We start from the raw sequence: 23,449 nt of genomic DNA, 5'->3' as shown, positions 1-23,449 counted from the left end.
AAGTGGCTATAAAACATTTATACATTCAGCTGATATTCATCTACTCAGGAGCCTGCTACTGGGCACTAAAATAGATGACAATGTGTGAAAACTACAGGCTGGAAAGCTTGCAGTTAATGCAAGACATTTGCAAAGACCAAAGAAAATAATGTTCCAAGAGTTAGGATGAAAGAGGAGTGGTATGAATGGATAGGAAGGACTGCAAAAGAGAGATTTTGTATCCTGAAGACTTAAAAGTTGGACTTGGTGACCTATATGATAATTTTAGCTGAACCCGTATCAGTTACAAAAAAAAAAAAAAAAAAAATCTTCTTACCTGTTTTTTTACTGAGTAGATGGCTGATAAATTTAAGCATCCTTTTCTATTTCTGACTTTAAAAACCTAACATCTACTTGATTATTCCAAAATTATGTGGCCTACAAAGAGTAAGCATCAAACAAATGATTAACATCATCAGATGTGATGGAATAACTAAAAACCAGCAGAGATCTGTGAAAGAAGCTAATTGCCTGATTCAGGCATGCATTCTCAGAAACAAGAAAACAGCAGTGAAAAGTTACACCGTATGAGAGAGACTATAGGAAGGTATGGACATTAGAGATACATATATTAATATAATAACAGTGGTTTCATTTCCTTCTACTGCTTATGCAGTCTACAGTATTAAATTGTTTTTGTTGCAGTTTGTCACTGGGGTTATCCATTGATGACTCCCCTTCATTTTACTCATTTCTGTCCTCACCCAATCCTTCCAGCACTTCCTCACCTTATCTTACTCAGACCTTCCTATAGGGAAAAGTCTTTTCAGCTAAACTTATTTTTCTGAAAACATTTTTTTTTTTGTCCTTTTCTATTTGCTTAACTCTAAAAATTCCCCAGCAGAGCACTTCTAACACCTAATTATTTACCAGTGCCACCGTGCCAGCATGGTTACTGTCTCCCTATGCATCTTCAGTACCCTTGTGTTCCTTTTCTGCTGATGGATTCTGAAACAGTGACTTCCTCAAATTTTCTAGAGACCATTTCTGAAATTTTGACGTATCTTCTACACAGTGTTGTAAGGAACAACACCATGACTCACTGTCTCATTACACTGCAAAACTTTAATGTCTGTCTTTAACAATATGTAGAGTGCCTCTTAAGGTATTAAAAATGTAAGAGCTTGTGTGATTGAACATCTTATGAAACAATAGTTGTTTTGATTGCATTTAGAAATGTCATGAGAACATTGTCCTAGAACACATGTGTGTTTTATTTAGTTCACAATGATAGAAACAGTTATGACAATACAGAAAGAGAACACAAATAATTTGATGGATTGCTTTGCAAGTGTTTCAAGGTATATCTAATGGAAGTCTGTGCTATTTAATGAGCTGCTTTCTTTTTCTCTTTTTTCCTTTTATTTTTACAGCTGCCTCCAAAAGATATACAGAAAACAATATGCAAGAGTGCTAAGATTCTGATGACAATTGATCAAGAAAAAGAATGGAAGTAAATCTATTCAGCAATTCTACTGTTATAAATAGTTCATCCATCAACCATAAACAGTTAGAAGGGCACAGCCTCTGGGAAGTTATTACTATTGCCACTGTAACTGCAATTGTAAGCTTAATAACCATAGTGGGAAATGTTCTTGTAATGATATCCTTCAAGGTTAACAGTCAGCTCAAAACTGTTAACAACTATTACTTGCTCAGTCTTGCCTGTGCAGACCTCATCATTGGAATATTTTCTATGAACCTCTATACCTCTTATATACTCATAGGCCATTGGTCTCTTGGAAGCCTGGCGTGTGACTTGTGGCTAGCGCTGGATTACGTAGCTAGCAATGCTTCAGTCATGAACCTCCTAGTCATCAGCTTTGACAGATATTTTTCCATCACAAGGCCTTTGACATACAGAGCTAAACGCACGCCCAAAAGAGCTGGCATCATGATCGGCCTGGCTTGGCTAATCTCCTTCATTCTATGGGCACCTGTAATATTATGCTGGCAGTATTTTGTGGGTGAACGAACAGTACCCCCTGAGGAATGCCAGATACAGTTTTTATACGAGCCCATTATCACTTTTGGTACTGCAATTGCTGCTTTTTACATTCCAGTGTCAGTGATGACCATTTTATATTGCCGCATCTACAAAGAGACTGAGAAACGTACCAAGGACCTCGCTGAACTTCAGGGTTCTGAGTCTGTGGCCGAATTTGAGACGATAAAGCCTCGAAAAGCTTTCCTGAAGTCTTGCTTCAGTTGCAAGCAACAAAACTTAGTCAAAAGGGAGAGATGTCAGGCTTCCTGGTCTTCATCTAGTCGAAGTACATCAGCTACAGTGAAGGCATCCCAGGCAGTGAGCACGTGCACTGAGTGGGCTAAGGCTGACCAACTGACCACCTGCAGCAGCTATGCATCATCAGAAGAAGAGGACAAACTTGCCACTGATCCTGTTTTCCAAGTTGCATACAGGAGTCCATCTAAAGGTAAGGAAGAAGAATTTAATGAAAGGGAAAGTAAGGATATTGTTGTCAAAGACCAACCTGAAGAAAACGATTTTGAGACCCAGCAATACTTTTTGTCACCTGCCATCGGCCAAAAAAGTAAAAAATGTGTGGCCTACAAATTCCGCTTGGTGGTTAAGGCTGATGGCACTCAAGAAGCCAACAATGGTTGCCGTAAGGTAAAAATAACTCCTTGTTCTGCTGCTGTGTCAAAGGATCCTTCCATCAAAAGCATGGATCCAAATATAAATAACCAAATCACCAAAAGGAAAAGGATGGTTCTTATAAAAGAACGTAAAGCAGCACAGACTTTGAGTGCCATTCTTTTGGCTTTTATCATCACATGGACTCCCTACAATATAATGGTTTTGATCTCCACATTCTGCTCGGACTGCATTCCTCTGACATTGTGGCACCTTGGATACTGGCTATGCTATGTGAACAGCACTGTTAATCCCATGTGTTATGCTCTCTGTAACAAAACTTTCAGGAAAACTTTTAAGATGCTACTTTTCTGCCAGTGGAAAAAGAAAAAAGTGGAAGAGAAACTGTACTGGCAGGGCAATACTCGAATGCCATAACAACTCCTATATAAGAGATAAATGGAAAAATAGATATTAACATAGCCTAGTAAAGGACTTTTGATTCCGTGTTTTCAAAGCTGTTGTTTTATATGTCTATGTGTTAAAAAAAATAGTCAGCAAAAAGTGATATTTTGCATGAAAGTAGTGTATTTGGGATAAAGAAGTCAGTGGTTACTGGCAGGGTGTTCATGATTACGCAGTAGATCTGCATTAAAATTGTTGTGTTTGGGTTCTTCTGTCCTTTCTTTCAGCCTGAGAAATTGTAGTGTGTCTTATAAACTTCTAGAAATTAGCACATGATTATCATCCAGTCATCAGGGCAGGTTATCCAGCCTGTCTCCTCTTAGTGCAGAACTGTTTCTTCCTATAGTTCCTTTTCTTCTTTCTGCTGTATTGTCAATTTATTTTTCAATAGAACAAGCAATGGAACACGTATTACTTCTGTTTTGAGACTTTTCCACATGCTACGGAATGAAATAAGGACTATTTAAAGAGGGAAATACTGTTATCAATACTAGGGAGATTAGGGATTTAGGGAGATTCTTACTATTCCAAAAGAATACACTTACTACAGGAGAATGTAATACTAAGAAAATTTGCACTTTAAGATGTCTTTTCTGGGGAGACAGAAGAAGGGCTCACAGGGAAGGAATCAGATAATGTATTTCATATAAGGAGGATCCAGTCCACATCTCACACATCCTGCAGTTACATCCTGCACATCTCAGTTCCATCCTGCAAGTCAGTGTTATCTAAACATGGTGATAGTTAGCAGATATCTATGAATTTGTATTTCTTCATTTCCTAATGCCTCAGAAGAATACATTTTAAATTTATGCAGTAGTGACAGTAGTACTGACCAGAACTGACTATAAGGATGGATACAGTTTGTCTATTTTACAGTGTGTGGGAGATAAGTCAAATCCTTCTTGCAGTCTCTCTATTGCACTCCCCCTTGCAAGTGCACAAAAATGTGCATCAATGCCCTGCAAATTCACCTACCTATCACAAAATTATTGGAAGCCATGGCAAAATTGGTATTTCTGAAAGAAGAAATATTTTGTAAGTATTTCTCCATTATCTGTATAAAAGTTTTGTGCTTTCATAGCACTTCTATCTCTAAATATCTTTACAAATACTAATCAGCATCAGGTGTTTGGAAATAGAAGTTTCCCACTCCAGCAGAACTTTGTCTGCTGCAACACTGGGGGCTGGAGACAATCCCACCTGGGGCTGTGGCTCCTGGGACTCCGGGTACAGCTGCAGTGAGCTGATCACCTGTCCAGTAGCTGAGGTTTGCCAGGGCTTTGAATGCGGTAAAGACATTCATGTGCCTATCTGGTATCTGTGTTAGACTGGGAGAAGTCGCACACCCTTGACAAGTAAGTATGTGAAGGCAGGGCAGCTTTTAGCACAAAGCCACTGACTGAATGGAAACAATGCCTGGCTCATAGTGGTAGAAAAATATGCTAGTGGTGACAGGATTCATGAGGAGTGAAATTTTAAAGTACACAAATACTTATGAGTAACAGAGAAAGAATTTCACACACCTCACTGAGTCCACCTCAAAAGTCCAGATTCAGTTCTAGCCTCTATCAAAATTCAGGGTGAGATGCTCTGAAGTAGAAATTTGGGCCAGTGTTTATTTTTTTAGCTATTATACACATTAGGGGGACAGTGCAGCAGTGATGAGACTCAGCTGCATATTTCAGGGATCACGTTAGTTCATCCTGAACATAACACTGCTCCCAGCAGAATCATTCATATAATTTATTAGAGTATCATCAACATATTTCCCTGCAGATATATAAATCCTTCATGTCAGCAATCACAGTACAAGTAATTAATACTTTTTATCCTCAATCTCCAGAGGGAAAAACTGTCAGTGAAAGATTAGCAGTGTAGTAATGTAAAAATACATTCTTGGAGTTCACTCGATTGATCTTTTACACACCACACTGTGCCTAATACTTTGTGTGCATTAGCATATGACTACTTATTAAAAGAATGCATTGGTCTTTTCAAAGACCCTTTCATCAACTTTCCTCTGTCACTACCAGAGCTTTTTCTGTGTGCAGTAACTACGTACATGTCAGTTATTACAGTAGGTAACTTTATACTACATTGGTTTGGACATTCAGTAAACTGCATTTGATTTTTAGCAAATGAATGCCCTCTGTGGCATAAGCTGTAGCTGCAGGCAAAATTCATGAGATAGTAACTATTGCTGCTACCTGCGATGTTGTTTCTAAAGTAAAGCATTGGCTTCTACTTCTAAAATTAAATTGAATATATTTTGTTGGTTTTGGCTTCTGTTGAACTAGAATGCTGTGTAAATGTTTATGGACTCTGTGCTTAGTAAATGTATTAGAGTAGATGGTGATGGATGCAACAATGTTGGTTCACTATAATTGTGAAACGTGTGCTCAAACTATGCTGCTAACACTTCACAGTGTGAGACATTACACTGCCAAACCTGGGTACATTGTAAAGACCTGGAATTATATTAAGAGCTGTTTGTTGCTTTATTGTTATGTGAGATGTTTACCCTTAAAAAAAAAAAAAAAAAAAAGAAACCACAAAAGCTCATTAGAGTGTGAGTTAGTATTTAGTTTCTTAATTTTATTTTGTTTTCTAGCTCTATAAAGGCTCCTTTAAACATGTAGTGGGGCTTCTGCAATGTAAAACAATCTCATTATCTGTATTTCTCTTTTAATGAACCTTTTACTGACCCTTTAATTTATTATGGTCGTGGACTTATGAAAAGAACTTTTTCTTAAACTGCACTTTATTTATACATGCATATACATATATTTGTCTATATATCTATGTATTATCAATATAGTTGTATGAACATACATCCCCAAATAAGCTTTTCAGAGACCTTGCACATTTAAATATTTTTGAATATTGAATTTTCCCACAAAGGAAACAGAGGTATTGTTTTTGTCTCTCCTTTTTTATGTAAGCAAGTCTCCCCGTGAATCTCAGAAACCCATTCGTTTTACATAAATATACTTTATAAAGACTTGAAAGAGTTCACAGAACTGGGGAAGGCTGAAATGAAGAGATAGAGAGTGAATACAGCGAGAACCTGTAAAATATTTTTCCATTAACTTAATTCTACAATTTAGTTACTAATCATAATTGTTCTAATGTATAATTATTCTATGCACTTCAATTAACAATTGCTGTTAATTGCTGAAAGGTATTTTTGTATGTGGAGTTTTGTTCCTCATCCCAGTTGTACCCATAGCATGAACTGCGTTGGTTTATATGTACTTGAGGATTCCAGAGATGCAGAGATGTACTTAAGCAAAAATCCTTAATTGTACTTCCTTATCCCCCTATGTATTCTGTTCCAGTTTTGGAGTCGAGCCTCACAAAAGTCCCAATTTCTACTTTTAATTATTTAATGAGTTATTTCTGATCATTTTATCTCCTACACAGAGCATTTTGAGAAATCTGTATCACTGCCTCCTTGTCAAATTCCACACACGATCTATGTCAAATTAATTGAACTAATACATCTTAATGCAAACATCCCTAAGGACAGTCATACACCCGAAAGAATAAATAAGGCACTGGGAGGTGGTAAGTATATTAAACCTAAGTCAGAAGTCATTTTAACAATTAAAAAGTCTGATGCAAGTCTGGAAGATAGTGTTTTCTCTTAGAACACAATTATTATGGAATCAGATACTCAGTTTGAAACTCAGAACTGAATACCTGCAGACTGTCACTAGACTGTATTTTGAATAGAATTTTGTAAAAACAGTTCCTTACCTTTAGTAGGAAACAGTTTCCTATCAGCCCTTCACAGTTTGGGATTTCTAAAATCTTCATATTGAATAAGAATATTTGGCCATCACTTTCCTCAAATTACTCTGTGATATTATACTCTGACATAGCCACTTCTACTCGCTCTGGATTATTTGCTTTAGGAAAACAAAGTAAAAAAAAACCAAACAACTGAATTATGTAATTTACCTCTGGGATTAATTTTCTTTACTTTCTATAGAGATAGGAGTAACATGAAGGAGTCACCTGGGTATTAGGAAACCAAATGACTTTCCTCCGATGTTCATAACAGACGAGCTGGAGTTACCATTTTCTGTATACTCAGTGGCTTCTCCATTTGAAATGTACTTCCAAACCTCAGCTCCAAAACAACATGTCCTTCTCTTTGAAAGCTCTAAGAAAGAAGTGTTGATGAGTGGATTGGAATATTCCTAATTATTTTCATCGTCAATCCAGCTCTTAGAGTAGTTTCCATTCTTTCTTCATTTAGAAGCATGGAACATACCACACTCCATGACTTCCATTAAAGTCAGTGCTTGAACTATTAACGTTTGTCATGTTTTTGTCTGCAGATCTATTAAGACCATTTATTACTATATGCTAATCTAATTCCCATACTGGAATTCAGTGTCAGCAGAGGTCTGTAGGACTCCAGTTTACACTAGAGAGTGCCAACACTAGAGAGTGGACAGCTGGATTTGGGCTGGTGATGCCTGAACTGTTCATGGAGCACATTCCACAGGTCCTTTCCTCCAAAACCCTCCAAGCAGGATAAGCGAGCTGCAGAGCAGGTTCTTTGCCTTTGAGGATCAGATACAGCCTGCTGGCTTTCAGCTGGATGTTTCCATGTCAAGATTATTTGTGCTGTTTTTTGGTAGTAGTGTTAGAATCTGTCTATCTAGATGGGAACTTGATGGGTAAAAGCTATGGGAGACAGCAATTTCCTTGTATCTTCATTACAACCTTTGGAGGTTTCCTGATGCAGTTGCAGCAGAATCCACATTATTTGACTTGATTACAACAATTCAGTTCATAAATTCATTCACTTCTTGCTCTATTATACTTCTTTTTTTTAATCACAATTTGAAGGCAAAACATTACCTGCTGCAAAATATGGATATACACTATATTGGCCTCACCTGCACAACTTACCTGTATCTTTTTCTGAAAGTGTTACAGTGCAATGTAAAAAATAGAATTTTCTTTCATGACTTCTCCATTTTCCAATTAATTTCTCAAGTAATCATGCCAGTCTTGGTCTTCTCTAAACACAGTACAGTTTATTTGTCTCTAAATTAATTTTCATGGCAATGACAAGATCCCATTTTTTAATTAAAAAGCAGAACTTCGCCAATATCTGTTGCCTGAGTTTCTGCAACTGAAAATCTACAATAAAATACAAGATATTCTAATTGTTATCCTGGCAATTTGTAGAACACAAGAATGAAAACTCTTAAGTAGTAATTCAGCTATTTCAATTATATTGAAAAGTGTGAAATAGAAGATTCTAAGTAACCCCATCATTTGTACAAGTAAACAGGATCTTCAAGGTTACCAAAACCAAAATGCTTTTATTTATGATTTTAAAATAGATGAATTCATCATGAATTTAAAGGCTTTCTCTTTGTGTTACAATCGAGAAAAAAAGACATTGTTTAAGTAAGCTCAAGGTTGAGTACCAAAACAATTGAAGCCAGCACATGTAAAGTAATGCCAACACTGTTCTTATCGCACAATGGTACTAAAAACAAAAAACAAACAAACAAAAAGCTTTAGTATTTCATGGAACAAGAGGAAAAATTGGAGCTGTGGGCTAGTAGCCTTTACTTGGCCTTGGACTAGTAGCTTTTAGTGGGAAAGCTCATGAAGCCATTAGCTCTAGGTGCTCTAATAAGAAAGAAAATACTGTTCTGAGTAATTCATTAGATATGGAACCATTAAAGAAGCATTTGGAGATGAGGCTTCTACCAAGTAAAAATATTAAAATATCTTTCACTAAAGGTAAAAAAGGCTTTATGCTACCATATGGTACGCAATACTCTCTGACAAGCATTTTGTAAATATAGGTACTTCCCTTGAAATTTCCTTCCTGCATAATTTGTGAAGATGCGCAGTTAATGATGAACATTCATCCTGGAGCTTCTAAAATTCATGTGTATGTATGTGTATCTGCTATATCTCCCAGATTTCACACCTAACTCCTCCTACGGCCAAAATACTATAAAATGGGTAGTGTAAATCTTTTGTTAAAGGTCATCTTTCTCATTTCTGTGACTGGTAGATATCTATATGGTTTAGGTCCAGTCCTGGGCAATATGTGATCACAAACCTCTTGCAAGGGCTAATTTTTTCATCACAATTATTATTTAATTAGTGTGATTTTACTTCAGTCACTTGACAAAGAACCCATGTCCCATTTAAAGGATACATGGCTCACCTACAATTCCTCCTTCTGACACGGACAACAGTTAGTTGCATACAGTGGGCTGTGTTCAACAGGTTTGACCATCATCCATGAAAACTTGCATAAATGCTTCTTGTTGCAGTCCTTTTGCCAGTATATCACGTTCCTACGGTTTAGATTTGCCCCAGCACATGCATCATACCACCAGCCTCCCCCAGGAATACCATTGTGTTCTAGTTTGGCACAATTCTGAAAGTAATTGTCATTGTCTCTGTCTTTGGTGGTGAACTTCTGGTTGTCGTGGAGGTAAGCTTCTGTGTCCAGAGTTAGAGCATCAGTAGCATTGCCTTTGTATAGGCCAACCCTGATTCGGTATTGAGCTTCTTCATCTTCAATACGGAATGGTTCGTACTGTCCCCATTTGATTTCAGCATTTAGGTCTACAAGTTTAACTCCAAGTACATATTGCACAGAGCCGCCAGTTAATTGATGCATGTACTCATTTCCTAACCAGTGGTTGTCATGAACAGAGCCAAACCCATATTTGTAATCGTGCCACGTTCTATCAAAGTCGACAGTACTGTTGGCTGTAATGTGCTGGATTACTGTCCAGCCACCATCCTGCATGTTACAAGAGACAACAATTGGGTCTTCTTTTGGTTGGATGATGTAAAGACCATCTCTGGAATTTCCTCTGGAGTGCTGAAAAATCTCAAAACAATCCCTTAGATAGTCTAAGTAGGGGGGAAAAAAAAAAAAAAAAAAAAAAGAAAAAAGTTATAAATTAAATTTCTGTTCAATTTTTTTTTTTTAAACTCTGCCCTCCAGAGTAAGTGCATCATTGCCTTGATCTGGCTGGAAACTGAGTCAGACTGACTTCAGCCCAACTGAAAGGCATGCAGTTGGCAAAAAAAGGATGATTTGAGGGCAAAACACACTGGAAAGTTCCTGAAAGGTGTTGTTATATTTTGTAATACAGACGTATGTGATTTTATGTATGGTAGAAGTATGATTGTAAAGCCAAAATGTACAAATACACTCTTCCTCCAGTTGAAATAGTCCCTCACTTGCTCCTAAGAGGCATGTGATTATACTAGCAAATACTTGTAATTTGTATTTAACAAAGAATTTTTAATTTATATTTAACGAAGACTTAATCATTTTATGTTTCTATTGAAAAATTTCTTAAAGATCACCTGTGATGTAATATGACAGTTTTTCAGAGCTAGGAAATTCTAAGCTCGGTCCTGTCGATAACTGATAGGAATTTAGATACTGTATTTAGAACTCAGTTGCTTTGTTTTCACCAGAAGCATTCTTCTGGAAGGCTAGAATATTTCAGGGAGGCACAGGTTTTTTTCAAAAAATTGTCAAAAAGCAACAAAGGAAAAATATTTCCAAATATAAAAATAATAATAAGCTCAGAAAAAAAAAAAAAATACTTTTCCGTGATAAAAGCATTGACCAGAGGCTCCCTGCTAATCCTTTACTGAACACATTCTTCCCTGGTTATACGCTGTCATGCACAATGAGGACAGCTAAATTTTTAATCAGCCTTTGTTTAGTTAGGGTGAATTCTGTTACGCTAAAAATGTTCTGTTATTATTCTGTGTAAGATAAATCTTCCGGTTCTCAATTGTTTTAGAAGCTTTTCAGCTGCAAATTTATCTCCTGGAATGTGAATTAAATTTACACATTGTACTGCAGATGGCCTTACTTGATGCCTCTGATTTATCCATAGTCTTTTTAAAAACATTTCTGCTGATGAATTCAATGATTGAACTTGCAGCATTTCGTTTCCGTTAATCTAGACTTCCATCTTTGGATTTTTGTAACTGGTAAGTCCTAACCTTGAAGTAAAATCTGGAATTTCATACTTTATTTTTTATCCCATCAGTATTACTTAAGAATATCTGATTATTTTTTTTCTGTAACATTCTGGCTCTTCGTATTGACATTCCTCTACATTACGTAAAGAATGGAATTTTTTCAGTACATTCCTACTATTGTTTCAGTATACTTAATAATACTAATACTTAATAAGTACACACTTAGAAGCAAACATTCCCAGACTCCTTTGACTTTACTGTTTACTTTTCTACCTAAGTCATCGCCCTTTTCAGCTTTTACTGAAATTACAATGCCTTCTCTGATTTAATATCAGGGTATGAAGAACTGTAATGCAGACTCTGAAAAGTCCAGCTGGACTAAACTTGTTGAATACTACTATGCATAGTATCCTCACTGTGTTAAATATAGCCTTTTATATCTGATATTCAGACATTTTCTGGTGCTCTAAGGCACTCAGGGCAGATTTACAGAAGCATATAGGCTTTCTGAGGTCTTACTTCTAGGCTTTTCATTGCCAAACAGAATCTCCAGACATGAATAAAATACTTTGTCTCATTACTATCTGCAAGAAATTATCACACATCCTAAAAGAGAAAGACTTCAAATGCAGTCACATAAAAGCTGGACCACAGTTTTCAGAGCATTCCTCTGGTAGACAGTCTGACTCCAAATCTGATCCGGCAAGTTTAGAGAATGGCCATTTAAGTAGAGAGAGGTCTTCAATCCAGCAATACACACAGTGACACTTGTATTTACCCAGTGAATGTTATTCATGCAAAACAGAACAGCTTCTATCAACCACATGAGAAAACTATTCAAGCTGGTTGTTGCAGAATTAATTTAAAAAGTGAATTTTATAGACCCTCAAATGCCAGCAGTCAAAGGAGGAAACTAAACCAAATACACTACTCACTTTGTCTGCATTTTATGTGGGATTTACTCCAGCAAATGTATTAGAAAGCCTACCAAGTTGGACCTTGCAAGCTAGGTAGGCAGGCAATATCTCTATTAGTTATAAGTATCAATGGGGTTCAGGTCCTGATGTGACAGATGTAATCCAGACATGACTGTCATGACTGAATAATTCTTAAAAGGCAACAAAATATTTTTTAGAAAAATATTTTTAACTGTTAATTCCTCTTGAATTAGGTCAGCTTAGCAAGAGATTTGAAGATTTTGAACTTTGGGACAGGACACGTTCCTATTTCAAAGTACTGTTGCAGAGCAAACTTTCAAATATGCTGAAAACATTCCACAAAGCAATACAGTAAAGCACCGCACACACCCAGATTACTCACTCACCCTTCATGAGTACCTTTATCATTGATGTTAGCCAGTCTGTCATAATGTCTTTGAGACAGAAGGTGGGCATTAGCTAAGATCACTGCCTCTTTGGTGGTCACCAGCACAGTGCAATGGGAGAAGAAGATCAGAAGAAATCCCGCTGAACTCTTCAATAGCATCTTTTTTCAGAATCAGCCCTCCTGCAACAGTCCACAGCTATAATACAGACTGCAACTGAAAATGGAAACGTTTATGACCTTTAGTACAGTTCTCTCTCTTTTAGGAGAAAGGTATTGAAACACCTGGTTTCAGTGAGAGCCTCTGTCAAAAATGGCTTCTTCCATCTTTCAAGTGTATCTCCCTTTCCTGATGTTTCACAGTACTTCCAGCTGGTGGTTGTTCTGACATGGAGCCCTGTGTTGTATCACTTACACTGTACCTAGAACAACCTAATTATCTGTAACCAAACGTAACAGAAAATAATGTAATGACATACCTTAGAAGGACGTCTTACATCTATCAGAACTGAAGTTTGCTTATTCCCCATGTATGTGAATAGTATTGAAGCAGAGGCACTGATGGACAAATTGGCACAATCAGGAGCACTAGCTCTTCCAACTCTCTGAATTTCAAACAACACTCAATCCCATGCCTTTCTAGTACCATGAATATTCCCATACACTGAAGAATTCACTTCAGCAATTCTGGACTTGATTTTGGATGAATTTCCATCCATAGCTATAAAGAACAGGTCACAGGCTTAACTCACAGGCTTAAATCAGATCTGGAAAAAAAGCTCAATAAACAAAACAAAAAGGAACTCTTCCACTTTTCTTCAATCTCAAGACACACAGGGGTTCAATATTTGGAATCAAAAGTGCTTTGAACCTCATTCTGTCCTCTTTTTTGGGTTACTTCTTTAGTAACTCTTCATCCAATACAGAAAGAAGTCTCAGGCTGTTATTGGGGTCCTCACCTAAACACATTCCAGTCTGAATGAAGTATTTCTATATCAGTGAAAGCTCAAACTGAATCGGAATAACATCTCCCATGCTCTCCAAGGACAAATTTGCTTAAAATTTAGCCAAAGCCTTTACATCATATATGGTTGGACTTATAGGTCATTTCCAACCTTGTGGTTCTAGGATTCTGTGATTAAGGCTGAATATATATCTCTACCAAACAGCTCTTTGGTCAGAGCATATTTCCTGCCAGTGTCAGCACAGAGCCTACACAGGCCAGCTCCTTTCTCCACAGTGGTTTACACTGCAATAAAGCCACACTCCTTATGAATCTAAAGATTCAGCAGCAGATCCAGTAAAACAGTTTTCCAGAGTGAAAAAGCATTGAACACGTTTTTAAAAATGTTCAAAATATATCACTGTAATAGAAGTCAGGCTTGAGAATTGGTTTTTGTACTTATCAGGCAGAAAAACAGCAAAACAGAATTTGCTTATTCTACTTACGGCAATACAGTAATAATTCTGATTTACTATTAACATACAATTTCCTATTACATCCAAAGTTGGTTATTTGACATTGAGATACTATTAAAAAAAAAAAAAAATTCTGCACATGGTTTCCCCTACAGTACTTAAGTTCTGTTATGTTTGCATTTCCTACTGTCATGTACCCCCTTCACTGAAAGCTTCTATTATTATTTTTAAAATTATTAGAAATGACTGTAAATCTAAACCTATCCCACCAACATTATAAAACATTAGGAAATCTGTATTCAGACCTAAAGCTTCCAGGTTAGCTGTTTCCTTCTTCTAGCATTTCTGAGCAAGTCAGTCCTTTTTCTTCCCTCACATTTACTGAGTCCATTGAAATAATTTACAGATTCAATTTGTTCTAGAATAGAAATTGGTATTATAAGTTATTAAGAAAGCAACTGAGGAAAACAGCAGGAAGATACCTTACCTCTTACAGTGAAGCTTGACAAAGAAACAAGTGCACACAAATGTATGAGCTCATACTCTACAGTTGTACTTTGCCTGCTACTCAAGTTCAGGTGAATAAATCAGCTCCAACACACTATCTCAAATGTAGAAGTGCAGCAAAATTGCATCTTCGTTATTTCACTCTGGTGGACTTTGCTCTGACATATTACATCTGCAAGTAAGAATATATGAATCATAAAGAACAAAGTTCTTCCATAAGGATTAAAATAACAGCATAACTAAATTAATTACTTAGATTAATAAATAGATCAATTATTTTCCCAATTAATGAATAAACATAGCAAAGAAATTTTATTTCAGAAAATTACGTATGTTGTTTATACACCTGAAGTTAGATGCTGAAAAGTACTACATCATTTTTGCACTGGTAAATCGACGAGATGCTGTATTGCTAATCACATTTAAAATCCTATAGTCAACTTGTTTTTAAAGCATAAGGAAGAAATCAATCAAACTGACCCCAAACCATCTTGTTCCTTCAGGCCCATTCACATCAAAGCATGAAATTAAAACATAAAGCACTGCTTCAAAGCTATAAAAAGAGAAAAAGCAAAAGCAGAACAGGCTGGTCAATAGGTTTCTATTTTAGTTTATTTGGATTATCAAGTGTTGATTAACATTCATTTACATCAAAAAGGTAGTGAAGTAGATGAATTAATTGTCACCGTATTTTCTTGTATCTGAAGGTTGTGTTATCTATCTGAATGACTTCCAGATGACATCTAAACTAGAGCAAGATGAGCCAACACATTTGTACTCTTTGATCCAACCTGCAGCCCAGTTTGAACACTTTCTACTCTGAAAAAAAAAAAAAAAAAAAAAAAAACAATTAAAATGTGGAAAACATGTAAGTCCTGTGTAAGTTTTACTCGAGGATTTGTTCTATGTGTAATTCCTGTTCAATTATTCATTCTCAGTGAAATCACAACATATGCAATATATTGCAACAATGAAATACATACATTCAACAGAATGTATTATGAAAGATTTATCTATAACATTTAAAACTCATTGATATTTCTTTTCATTTTTAAAGAACAAATAACACTTACTATACATGTGAATGACCACAAGGAGTCAGAACAGTACCTTTTCTCTGGCACTGGTCAATCACAGAGAAAAGCTGAAGAACACACATTCCATGCTCATTGCATTATCACAGATTTATAGAATTGTTTGACGCTTAAAGGTCATCCAGTCCCCTGCAAAGAACAGTGACACAGCTAGACCTGGTTGCTCAGAGCCCTTCCCATTCTGACCTTGAATGTCTCCAGGGATGGGGCTTCCACCACAACATATTTAACAAGTAATGCACAAGTAATTGCTCACCACTCCCCAGATGATGCCAAACTAGCCCCCTGAGCAGCAAAGAGAGAGATCATGAACTCCCAACCCCTTCAAAACTCTTTCCACTTGATATCATATGGTATAGAATATCCCTCTGGCTTGTTTAAGTCAGCTGTCCCAATTCCATTCTCTCCCAGCTCCTCAGGTCCCTCACTGTGACTAGCCTTGGCTCAGTAGGCAACTATAAACATCACTGTTACCAACATTGTTTTTTTCCTAGAACCAAAACACAGCATCATGCCAGACATTGTGAAGAAAACAATTCCATCTCAGTTGAAACTAAGATACTGATATTCATGTTTGATGTATCTAACTTCTGGTTAGTATCAAGCTTTATAGGTAGTGACTAGAGTATGAAAACACTGTGCTGTATCTTATTAAATAATACTTTGAAGGCATACAGATCTTGCTGAAATAACATACTAAGGAAGGGCAGAAGGTGTCTTCCCACTCTGACAATTTAAAATATACTTCAGAAAATACCACTGACTTAAGTGGTGGCAGGTTTCCTATCGCCTAGCTATAAACTGGGATATATGTTTGTTTTGTGCTTTTGATTTCTTCATTTTCCATCACTGTATACCTCCTCCCCTTTTTATTTACTACCTTCCCCTTTGCTTCTCTTTGATTTCCACTCTTCTATCTCAACTGGAAGAGTAGAAATGAAGTGGGAAGCATTTAATTAGAAGAGAGCAGGTAACAGCACCTGTTTATTTGTGCTGAGAAAGGCAGCTATTTATGTACCTGAAAACTTCAAACAACAGAAACCATTACATATTACACCTCAGTGGGCATGAGTGACAGGCTGGGTGAGGGGACTCTGCAAGGTTCAGGGAATGTACCATACCTGGTGTGCTTGGCTGTGTTCCGCTGTGAAACGGGCCAGTCACAGGGCAATTCTGGCATACGACCTGTCCTGCAGCTCTGCCAAATGAACCACCTTTCCCTAGCCTTTTGGCTATGTCCTCAAAGTGCTGGGTTTAATTTCTGTAAGTGAGTAATTAGGCAGTTTTTAGTTAACATCATTTTCTAATTATATTAACAATTATACGTTTGTTCCAGCAAATACTGTAGTTGTTCTGAGTATCTATGATATTCTGCTCTTGGTCAAGTATTTTGAGAACATTTTTTTAGTCCTGAAAATTATGTAATCATGGCAAGTTAGGACTACTTTACATTGGTAAGGTTTTGTGTCATATACAGGTTTTAAAATAATCATTATTGTATTGACTTGTTAGCCATATTAATTAAGATATTTAATGTCTCAACCCAGTGACCGCATATTCCTTCCCCATAATATGCTGACATTTCAATTATTCCTCTGAATCTGCTTGCCTTTAATTGGCAAATATTATTTTAATTATTCCAATGCAACTCTTATTTTTAAGTTATTTTTAAATAGTTCTGTTTATTTTAACAAGTATTTAAACAAATAACTTACCTTTAAAAAGGGAGAATTTGACTGAAACTGAACAACTTACTTCATCAGGCTCTGATGTTAGTTGCAAAGACAACCTGGATACCACAGGACAGCTAATTGGCCTGTTTTTGTAAGGGATGTGAAAAGCATTCCTATCTGACCAATACAGTGAAGTTATCAGTTCCAGCAAGGGCAAAGCAGCATTACTTCAAAAATTAATTTAATTTACCTTAGGAGCTTGGGTACAAATATCAGCAGGTGCCAGTAAATATTATGGCACAGAGTGTGGCACAAGCTAGAAACCTGTGTATCCAGGTACTTCAAAAGGCTTCAAACAGGGGATTTATGGATCAGTACTGTTGACAGAAACATGTGCAAATGCTAACTTTCACATAGCTATCTGTTCAGCAGAACAAGGAACTCAAGGGAGAAAGTTCTAGCAATGCAAACCACATATAAAATATAAAAAAGATCTCACTGAATAGTTACTTCAAACAAAAATTTTGATATACAGAAGACTGCTCAGCAGGGCAGGTGGAAGGAGACAGGATGACCCCAGTCTTTAGAGACACTTCTGTGCTTTTGAACAACTTGAACTGGATTGCTCTGCAATCTTGACTAAACGCACTTTTGTATCTTCAAATAGGAACAGTTAAAAAAAATGTTTTTAACAATTTTTACTTGCTCCTCTGAGCTGGCAATGGCATGCAAAACATGAGATTGCCTAACAAAGCAGAAACCAGTTATTTTAAACTGCTGAAATTCATGACATATAACACCATTTTCAATACAGCTTCTAAATTTTTTTTATGTATTCATTATTTGCGAGATGAACCGTTATTTGGAGAAATGAAGACATCTATCCCTGACTGAACATAACCCATAGAAATGCTTGCAAGCCCCAGATGACTCCAGTGGAGCATACCAGGAACCTGTTATTTAAAAAGGGAGAAAAACAAGAGAATCAAAGGATAAATAAATAAATAAATACATAAATACAATAAATCCCCCCCGCCCCCAGAAGGTTAATAAGGCAGTGAAAAGTATCCAGCATAGATTTATCCAGAAAGAAAAATATTTTTTTTTCTATTCGATAGAGTAATGGTCACTCTGGAAAACAAGATAATTAAGTAAAACGTACAATACATTAAGTACAAATATTAAGTATATTGTAGTTGAACATTCAAACTTAACATACAAAAAAATCCCTTTACTCTGGAATTTTTAAGGTTAGACATACATTTGAGAGGGATGCTATGGACAAGCTGAATTCAGTAACGTGCAAATCTTGATGTCAGTACAACAGCTTTACCTCAGCTATCTGATCAAAAACAAATAAAAACAAGAACAACAATAAAACAAGTTAAATTAACAGAACAAATATTCTATTCAACAGACAATTTTTAGATTCAAATCAGTTAACTATACTGTTCAGTTTAAAACATTGTAGCCTAACCTTCAAACACGTGAGTTTAAAAATGACTTTCTCATCTGGGACAAGAAGCAGCCGGGAGCTTTGTCATGGCAACCATTTCATTTCCAAACGGACTCCGTGACTTCTGTTGCTCTCCAGCAACCTTGTAAATGGAATAGAACAGTGAAGAAAAACAAGAAAAGGGAGGAGCTTTTCAGAGAATCACACAACCAGCAAGGTTCAAAAAGACCTCCAAGACCATCTACTCTAACCATCCACCTATCACCAATGCTTAGTATGCTTTATATTGAAGTCATCACATATAAAAAGGTGCAAAACAGCTGTATTTATGAAAGACAACACACACATTTCTTGTAATACTGATTTAAGATTGAATGAGGCAGAATTCTTCAGGGGCGTTTCTTTCTTACTAATAAAGCAGGCTGAAAGCGGCAGATTACTATTAGAGTCAGCTACTGAGATTTAAGTTGCCCAATGTGTCTGTGGCTCCCCATGAAAAATGTCATTTCCTTCCCCTCCCCAAAAGGAAAAACTGTAAATAAGTTGGTTTTTTAAATGTTTTCAGTGAACTCTGGCTGAGTCTGTATCTTTCTGATGTTCTCTTCAGAGTACAATTGCAGGGTTTGAAAAATTCTACAGTAAAGTAAGACTCAAACACCTTACAAAGAAAGCACTGAAACACGATCAGATTTTCCCATGACAAATGACCCCTCCACCATTAGCTGGCTACCCGGTGATAGGAATAATTGGTTTCTAACATTGAAGCACTTGAAAGCACAGCTGATGTATACAATTATTTCAGCCAGCACGCGTTGAAAAGCACTTGTAGATCAATTTCAACAAGACCTTTGTACTCCTCATAAAAATGAAGGGCAAATGTATGTGGAAAAAAAAAAACCTGTGTAAATAGCACGTGAAGAGAATCGGTAGGGAAACAAACTGAACCGAAAAATGGAATTTCAACAGTACAATGAAATCCAAGAACATTGAGTGGATTACAAGATGAGGTTTCTCAGGGAATATCGACCAAGTGTCTTTAGATTCACACATGTCATCTGTCAGGAACCCCTACAAAGCTACTGTAGAAATTATTTTCATGAAAGGACTGTCTAAATACGTTCATCACATATATTTTGGTTCAGTTCTCTGAAGGCTTTCAGTAAATGTGACAGTGAATGATACACACATTCCACCATGCCTGTCTTTTAATAAGCATTCCACCTCTCATTTGAGGTCCTTCTCTTGGTAAAACAATATTTACTATTGAAAAAAATATAATCTCCTGAGGAGGCTTAATCTTGGTCCTAAACTTAGGCATTCCTTATTTTCATGGTGTTTAACTACCACAGTGAAGAAATGAGGCCTGTATGAATGCAACTCTCATGTTTCACACCTGTCAAGTTGAAGCAATTTGAACCACATCTGTAATGTGGATGATCAAATGTGGTAGGAAATCAAACATTCCTCCTTGCTCCCCAAAATTAGTACCAATGTTCAAAATTTGATTTTATTCTGATTCCAGGTATGTGAAATCTTACTGATTATTTCCCAGGATTGTCCTTGCATCTACATATGATCTGCAGACCCATGCCTTGCTGGTCAGCCTTTGATCAGCCTTTGAGTTTGTACATCTTGCTCTCCCAACCTAAACTCAAAAGGAAATGCTACACATGTGTACTGGAAAGTTAGAAAAAGGCAGGCAGGAAAAAAAAAGAAAAAAAAAATCCTTAAAAGATACCAGAGAGCTTTTCTAATATTTTTAAAAAAATATTCATTTAAATCATCTTGAACTTTTTTCAAATTCATCTAACCACATTTTGTATTAATTTACAAAGCTGTACTCAGTGTTAAAGAAACAGTTCAAAATCAAATTTTGGTCAAAAAATGACATGAAAGGTTTTCCTTCTTCTGCATATTCACCGCTTGCCCTTGACTGAATGACAGACTTGAATTTTTATTCCTATCAGCCACGCAGAACCAAACACTTAATAAAAATGAGCTCAACTCCAATCTGTTTCTGTGCATCATCAATAAAAGAGATAACTAGTTAAGTTCCACTTGCACAGAAAATTATGTTGTCATTAAATCTTCATAACCTTATTGGAAACAAAGCATTACACAAGTCGCTGCCGACATAATTTGAAGGAACAATACAGTTCTAAAAGTAGACAAGCATTTCCTGAAGTATCTTTAATATTTCTGATGCTAGAGCATTAATAATTTGATATGGATTTTGAAACAAAAAGAAACAAACAAACAACAACCCTATTTGTGACTTCAAAGAGCCTTCCACATTTCACCTGGAAACAGGCTAAAACTAAATACTATTCCCACAGAACTTTTTTGAGTACAGTACCATCACACAGTACTGAGTTTCATACATCTCTTAAGATATAAGGTCCTGCCTTTATGGACACTGAAATGGTTAAAGACTTTTGATGTTCATTTTTTTCCTCAACTGATATTAATTGCTTTTTGGCACTTAAGGAGTAATAACACATTTTTTCTTTAGTCAGTCCATAAGCAGACTGTGAGCAAAGTTTTTTGTTTTTTTTTTTAATTTTTGCAAATACAGATATTTTTAATATATTCTTGCAAACATATTGGAACTGAAGTTACTTCAAAAAATATTATTATTAGGTATAAGTGCTCTAACAAGTGGACAGGTGCACATTTTATAACTCACTCACACATAATTTGTATACAAAAATAAAATTCAACTTGAAATCCAGTCAATTAAAAAAAATTAAGTTTCAGTACTGCAAGTAACCCCAGGGCTGCCACCATACTTGTGTGGTTTTACAGTTCTCTTCATTTTTAAATCATTTCTCTTTTGTCCCTTATTGCACACAATATAAACAATTAGGACAACTCATTACAAGAGAAATAAAGAAATCCATACAATGCTGCACGAAATGGAAAACAAACAACTGCAATAAAAAGAAAAAAAGAACCAGAAACACCCATAATCCTGACAAAACCCAACCCAACTCCACCACTCATTTCATAGAATAATTGCAGGTACTACTTGGTTGGCAATTTTCATACAGTAGCATTGTATATGTTGACAAATGTCCAGATACAAAGGATGGTAACTGCACAACAGATGTTTCACACTATGAAAAAGGAAAAGTATTGGTGTTCACTGTTAGGAAAAATCTTCTACTTGCTTGCTTGCTTCCCAAATGTACAGGAACTGCTAGGTATTATCTGACAGAATCACAGCTGCTGATCATATGCAACTTGTACGCAATTACATACCATAACAACTAAGTGGAGATGCTTCATTTCCCCCCATTCTGACCTCTTAACAAAACAAATTTCTCCATTCTCCCTGAAGAACGAATTGAGACCTAAACAAACAAAATGAAAAAGGAAGAAATGTTCCTATTCTGAACTCTGTAAAAAGGCAAAACTTGTCATTATGATTAACTACTGAATAAAGTGTGATTAAAACAAGCTAATGCAATTTCACCGTCACACCACTGAGTGTTAAAGAAAACTAACTCACTCCTTCTCTTTCCAAAACAGCGTAACAAAACTAATTGCTCCATCTTCAAAGATCAGCTCCATGTATTTCCCATAAGTACTTCAATAAGATGCTGCTGAAAGAAGTGGTTTGTTTTTTCAAAAGCAACATGACTTTTGTTGAGCATTCCTTTCAGTAAATCCTTCTAACAAGTATATCTGAAGAGGCTCTTGTATGTACTGGATGCATTTTATTCTGTATAGGAAAAAAGATCAACTCAACTAAAACAAAACAAAACTAGCAATAACAAAATGTGCAATTTACTGTGCTCACTTTGCAAGGACAAAAACTTTCTTTCATCACCCAAAAAACAACACTGGTTTATTCCTCCTGACAGCTACTGCTGTCGTTTTAATTTGAAAAACATTAAATCCTGTGGAAGACAACTAATTTTTCACCTTCCCTCTGAAGCTACTGGAAAAAGACAATATATATATATATAAATATAAATTATATAATTATATAATTATATATATATATAAATAAAACAAGCATGCTCAAAGAACAAAATTTTGCAATTGATTTTGCATTCCTAAAAAGAGAGCAACTTTGAACAATTTTAGAAAAGGAGTGGGACTTATCCTCCCAGTGTATTTGAAGGTTTTTCTCTCATTTTTTTAAATTTTGTGCTTTATTTGGCCACAAATCATAGCAGTGATAAGATAAATACACAGCACACAAAAAAAGCAGCGGGAGCCAAGTGTTGCAAACATTATACTTGCTGTTAAGAAAGGGAAGTATCTAAGCTAAATGTTTATCAAATTATGTTGACACATGGAATGCCTAATTAACTTGACAGAACTTAAAAGTCTTTCTGACGATGGATGATTTTTTTTTTTCCTCCACAAAAGAATTACTCACAGAAACTGATCAGAGCAGAACACAGCAGTAAAAAAATGGAAAAGTCCTTGAACAGAAGTGATTAGGCAGTAGTTTAAAAACAAAATGAGTTTAGAACTTTAGACAAGCAGATACATCAAATTACATAGTAAACCCACAACTCAGTTTTGAAAGGAGGTTCGTTTCAGAACTTTACAGAAACATAAAACATTAAAGCCATCTTCACTGTGAACTATCATCTGCAAATTTGTTTTCATACTGCCTTACAATTAAGGCATCATGACACTTTGCTTCCCCACTTCCCCAAATTTTCACCCATCCCATAATCCTGCTCAAGTGACAACGTCTGGTGGCAGATATGATGGATGTGTGTGGTTGAAGGCAGGTTTGGAGAGACAGGAAACAACGCCACAGCCAAGGGATAACTCAGCACATAGTAAAACATACTGCTATTTCCCCTTGAGCATAACCCCTCATTCATTCCACAACAGACACTCA

At 36.1% G+C, this 23,449-nt stretch overlaps 2 protein-coding genes across 13 annotated transcripts in view; one reads left to right on the top strand and one right to left on the bottom strand.

Moving 5' to 3' along the window:
• The window catches only part of CHRM5 (cholinergic receptor muscarinic 5), a 52,449-nt gene extending 46,881 nt beyond the window's left edge, over window positions 1-5,568 (top strand). Inside the window, exons 1-2 of one of the 2 annotated variants that reach the window (XM_052695436.1) lie at window positions 467-586; window positions 1,413-5,555. In XM_052695436.1, coding sequence (XP_052551396.1) covers window positions 1,487-3,073 — 1,587 coding nt within the window. In that variant the 5' untranslated portion in view covers window positions 467-586; window positions 1,413-1,486 and the 3' untranslated portion in view covers window positions 3,074-5,555. Of the gene's footprint in view, window positions 1-466; window positions 587-1,412 lie in introns of those variants that run through there. The other variant, XM_052695435.1, reaches the window with a different exon arrangement.
• A 103-nt stretch (window positions 5,569-5,671) lies between these two features.
• Window positions 5,672-18,044, bottom strand: LOC128086617 (fibrinogen-like protein 1-like protein). Of its 11 annotated transcripts, none has more exons than XM_052695442.1 (5): window positions 16,575-18,044; window positions 15,009-15,178; window positions 12,448-14,531; window positions 9,315-10,015; window positions 5,672-8,263 (listed from the first exon to the last, which is right to left on the bottom strand). In XM_052695442.1, exons 3-4 carry the CDS (start codon window positions 12,593-12,595, stop codon window positions 9,315-9,317), a joined length of 849 nt encoding a protein of 282 aa, XP_052551402.1. In that variant the 5' UTR covers window positions 12,596-14,531; window positions 15,009-15,178; window positions 16,575-18,044; the 3' UTR covers window positions 5,672-8,263. The 11 variants fall into 11 exon arrangements, 7 of the variants coding, with proteins under 7 accessions (XP_052551402.1, XP_052551405.1, XP_052551403.1 ...); XM_052695445.1 differs by having other exon boundaries at window positions 15,046-15,178; XR_008209436.1 differs by lacking the exons at window positions 15,009-15,178; window positions 16,575-18,044 and having other exon boundaries at window positions 5,672-6,133; window positions 6,863-8,263; window positions 12,448-14,544.
• Between the last annotated feature and the right edge of the window lie 5,405 nt (window positions 18,045-23,449).

Source organism: Tympanuchus pallidicinctus, unplaced genomic scaffold (assembly GCF_026119805.1).
Source record: "Tympanuchus pallidicinctus isolate F22 unplaced genomic scaffold, pur_lepc_1.0 scaffold3, whole genome shotgun sequence".
NCBI lineage: Eukaryota > Metazoa > Chordata > Aves > Galliformes > Phasianidae > Tympanuchus > Tympanuchus pallidicinctus.
The sequence above is the reverse complement of the archived record's forward strand: the minus strand, read 5'-3'. Positions and strand labels throughout refer to the sequence as shown.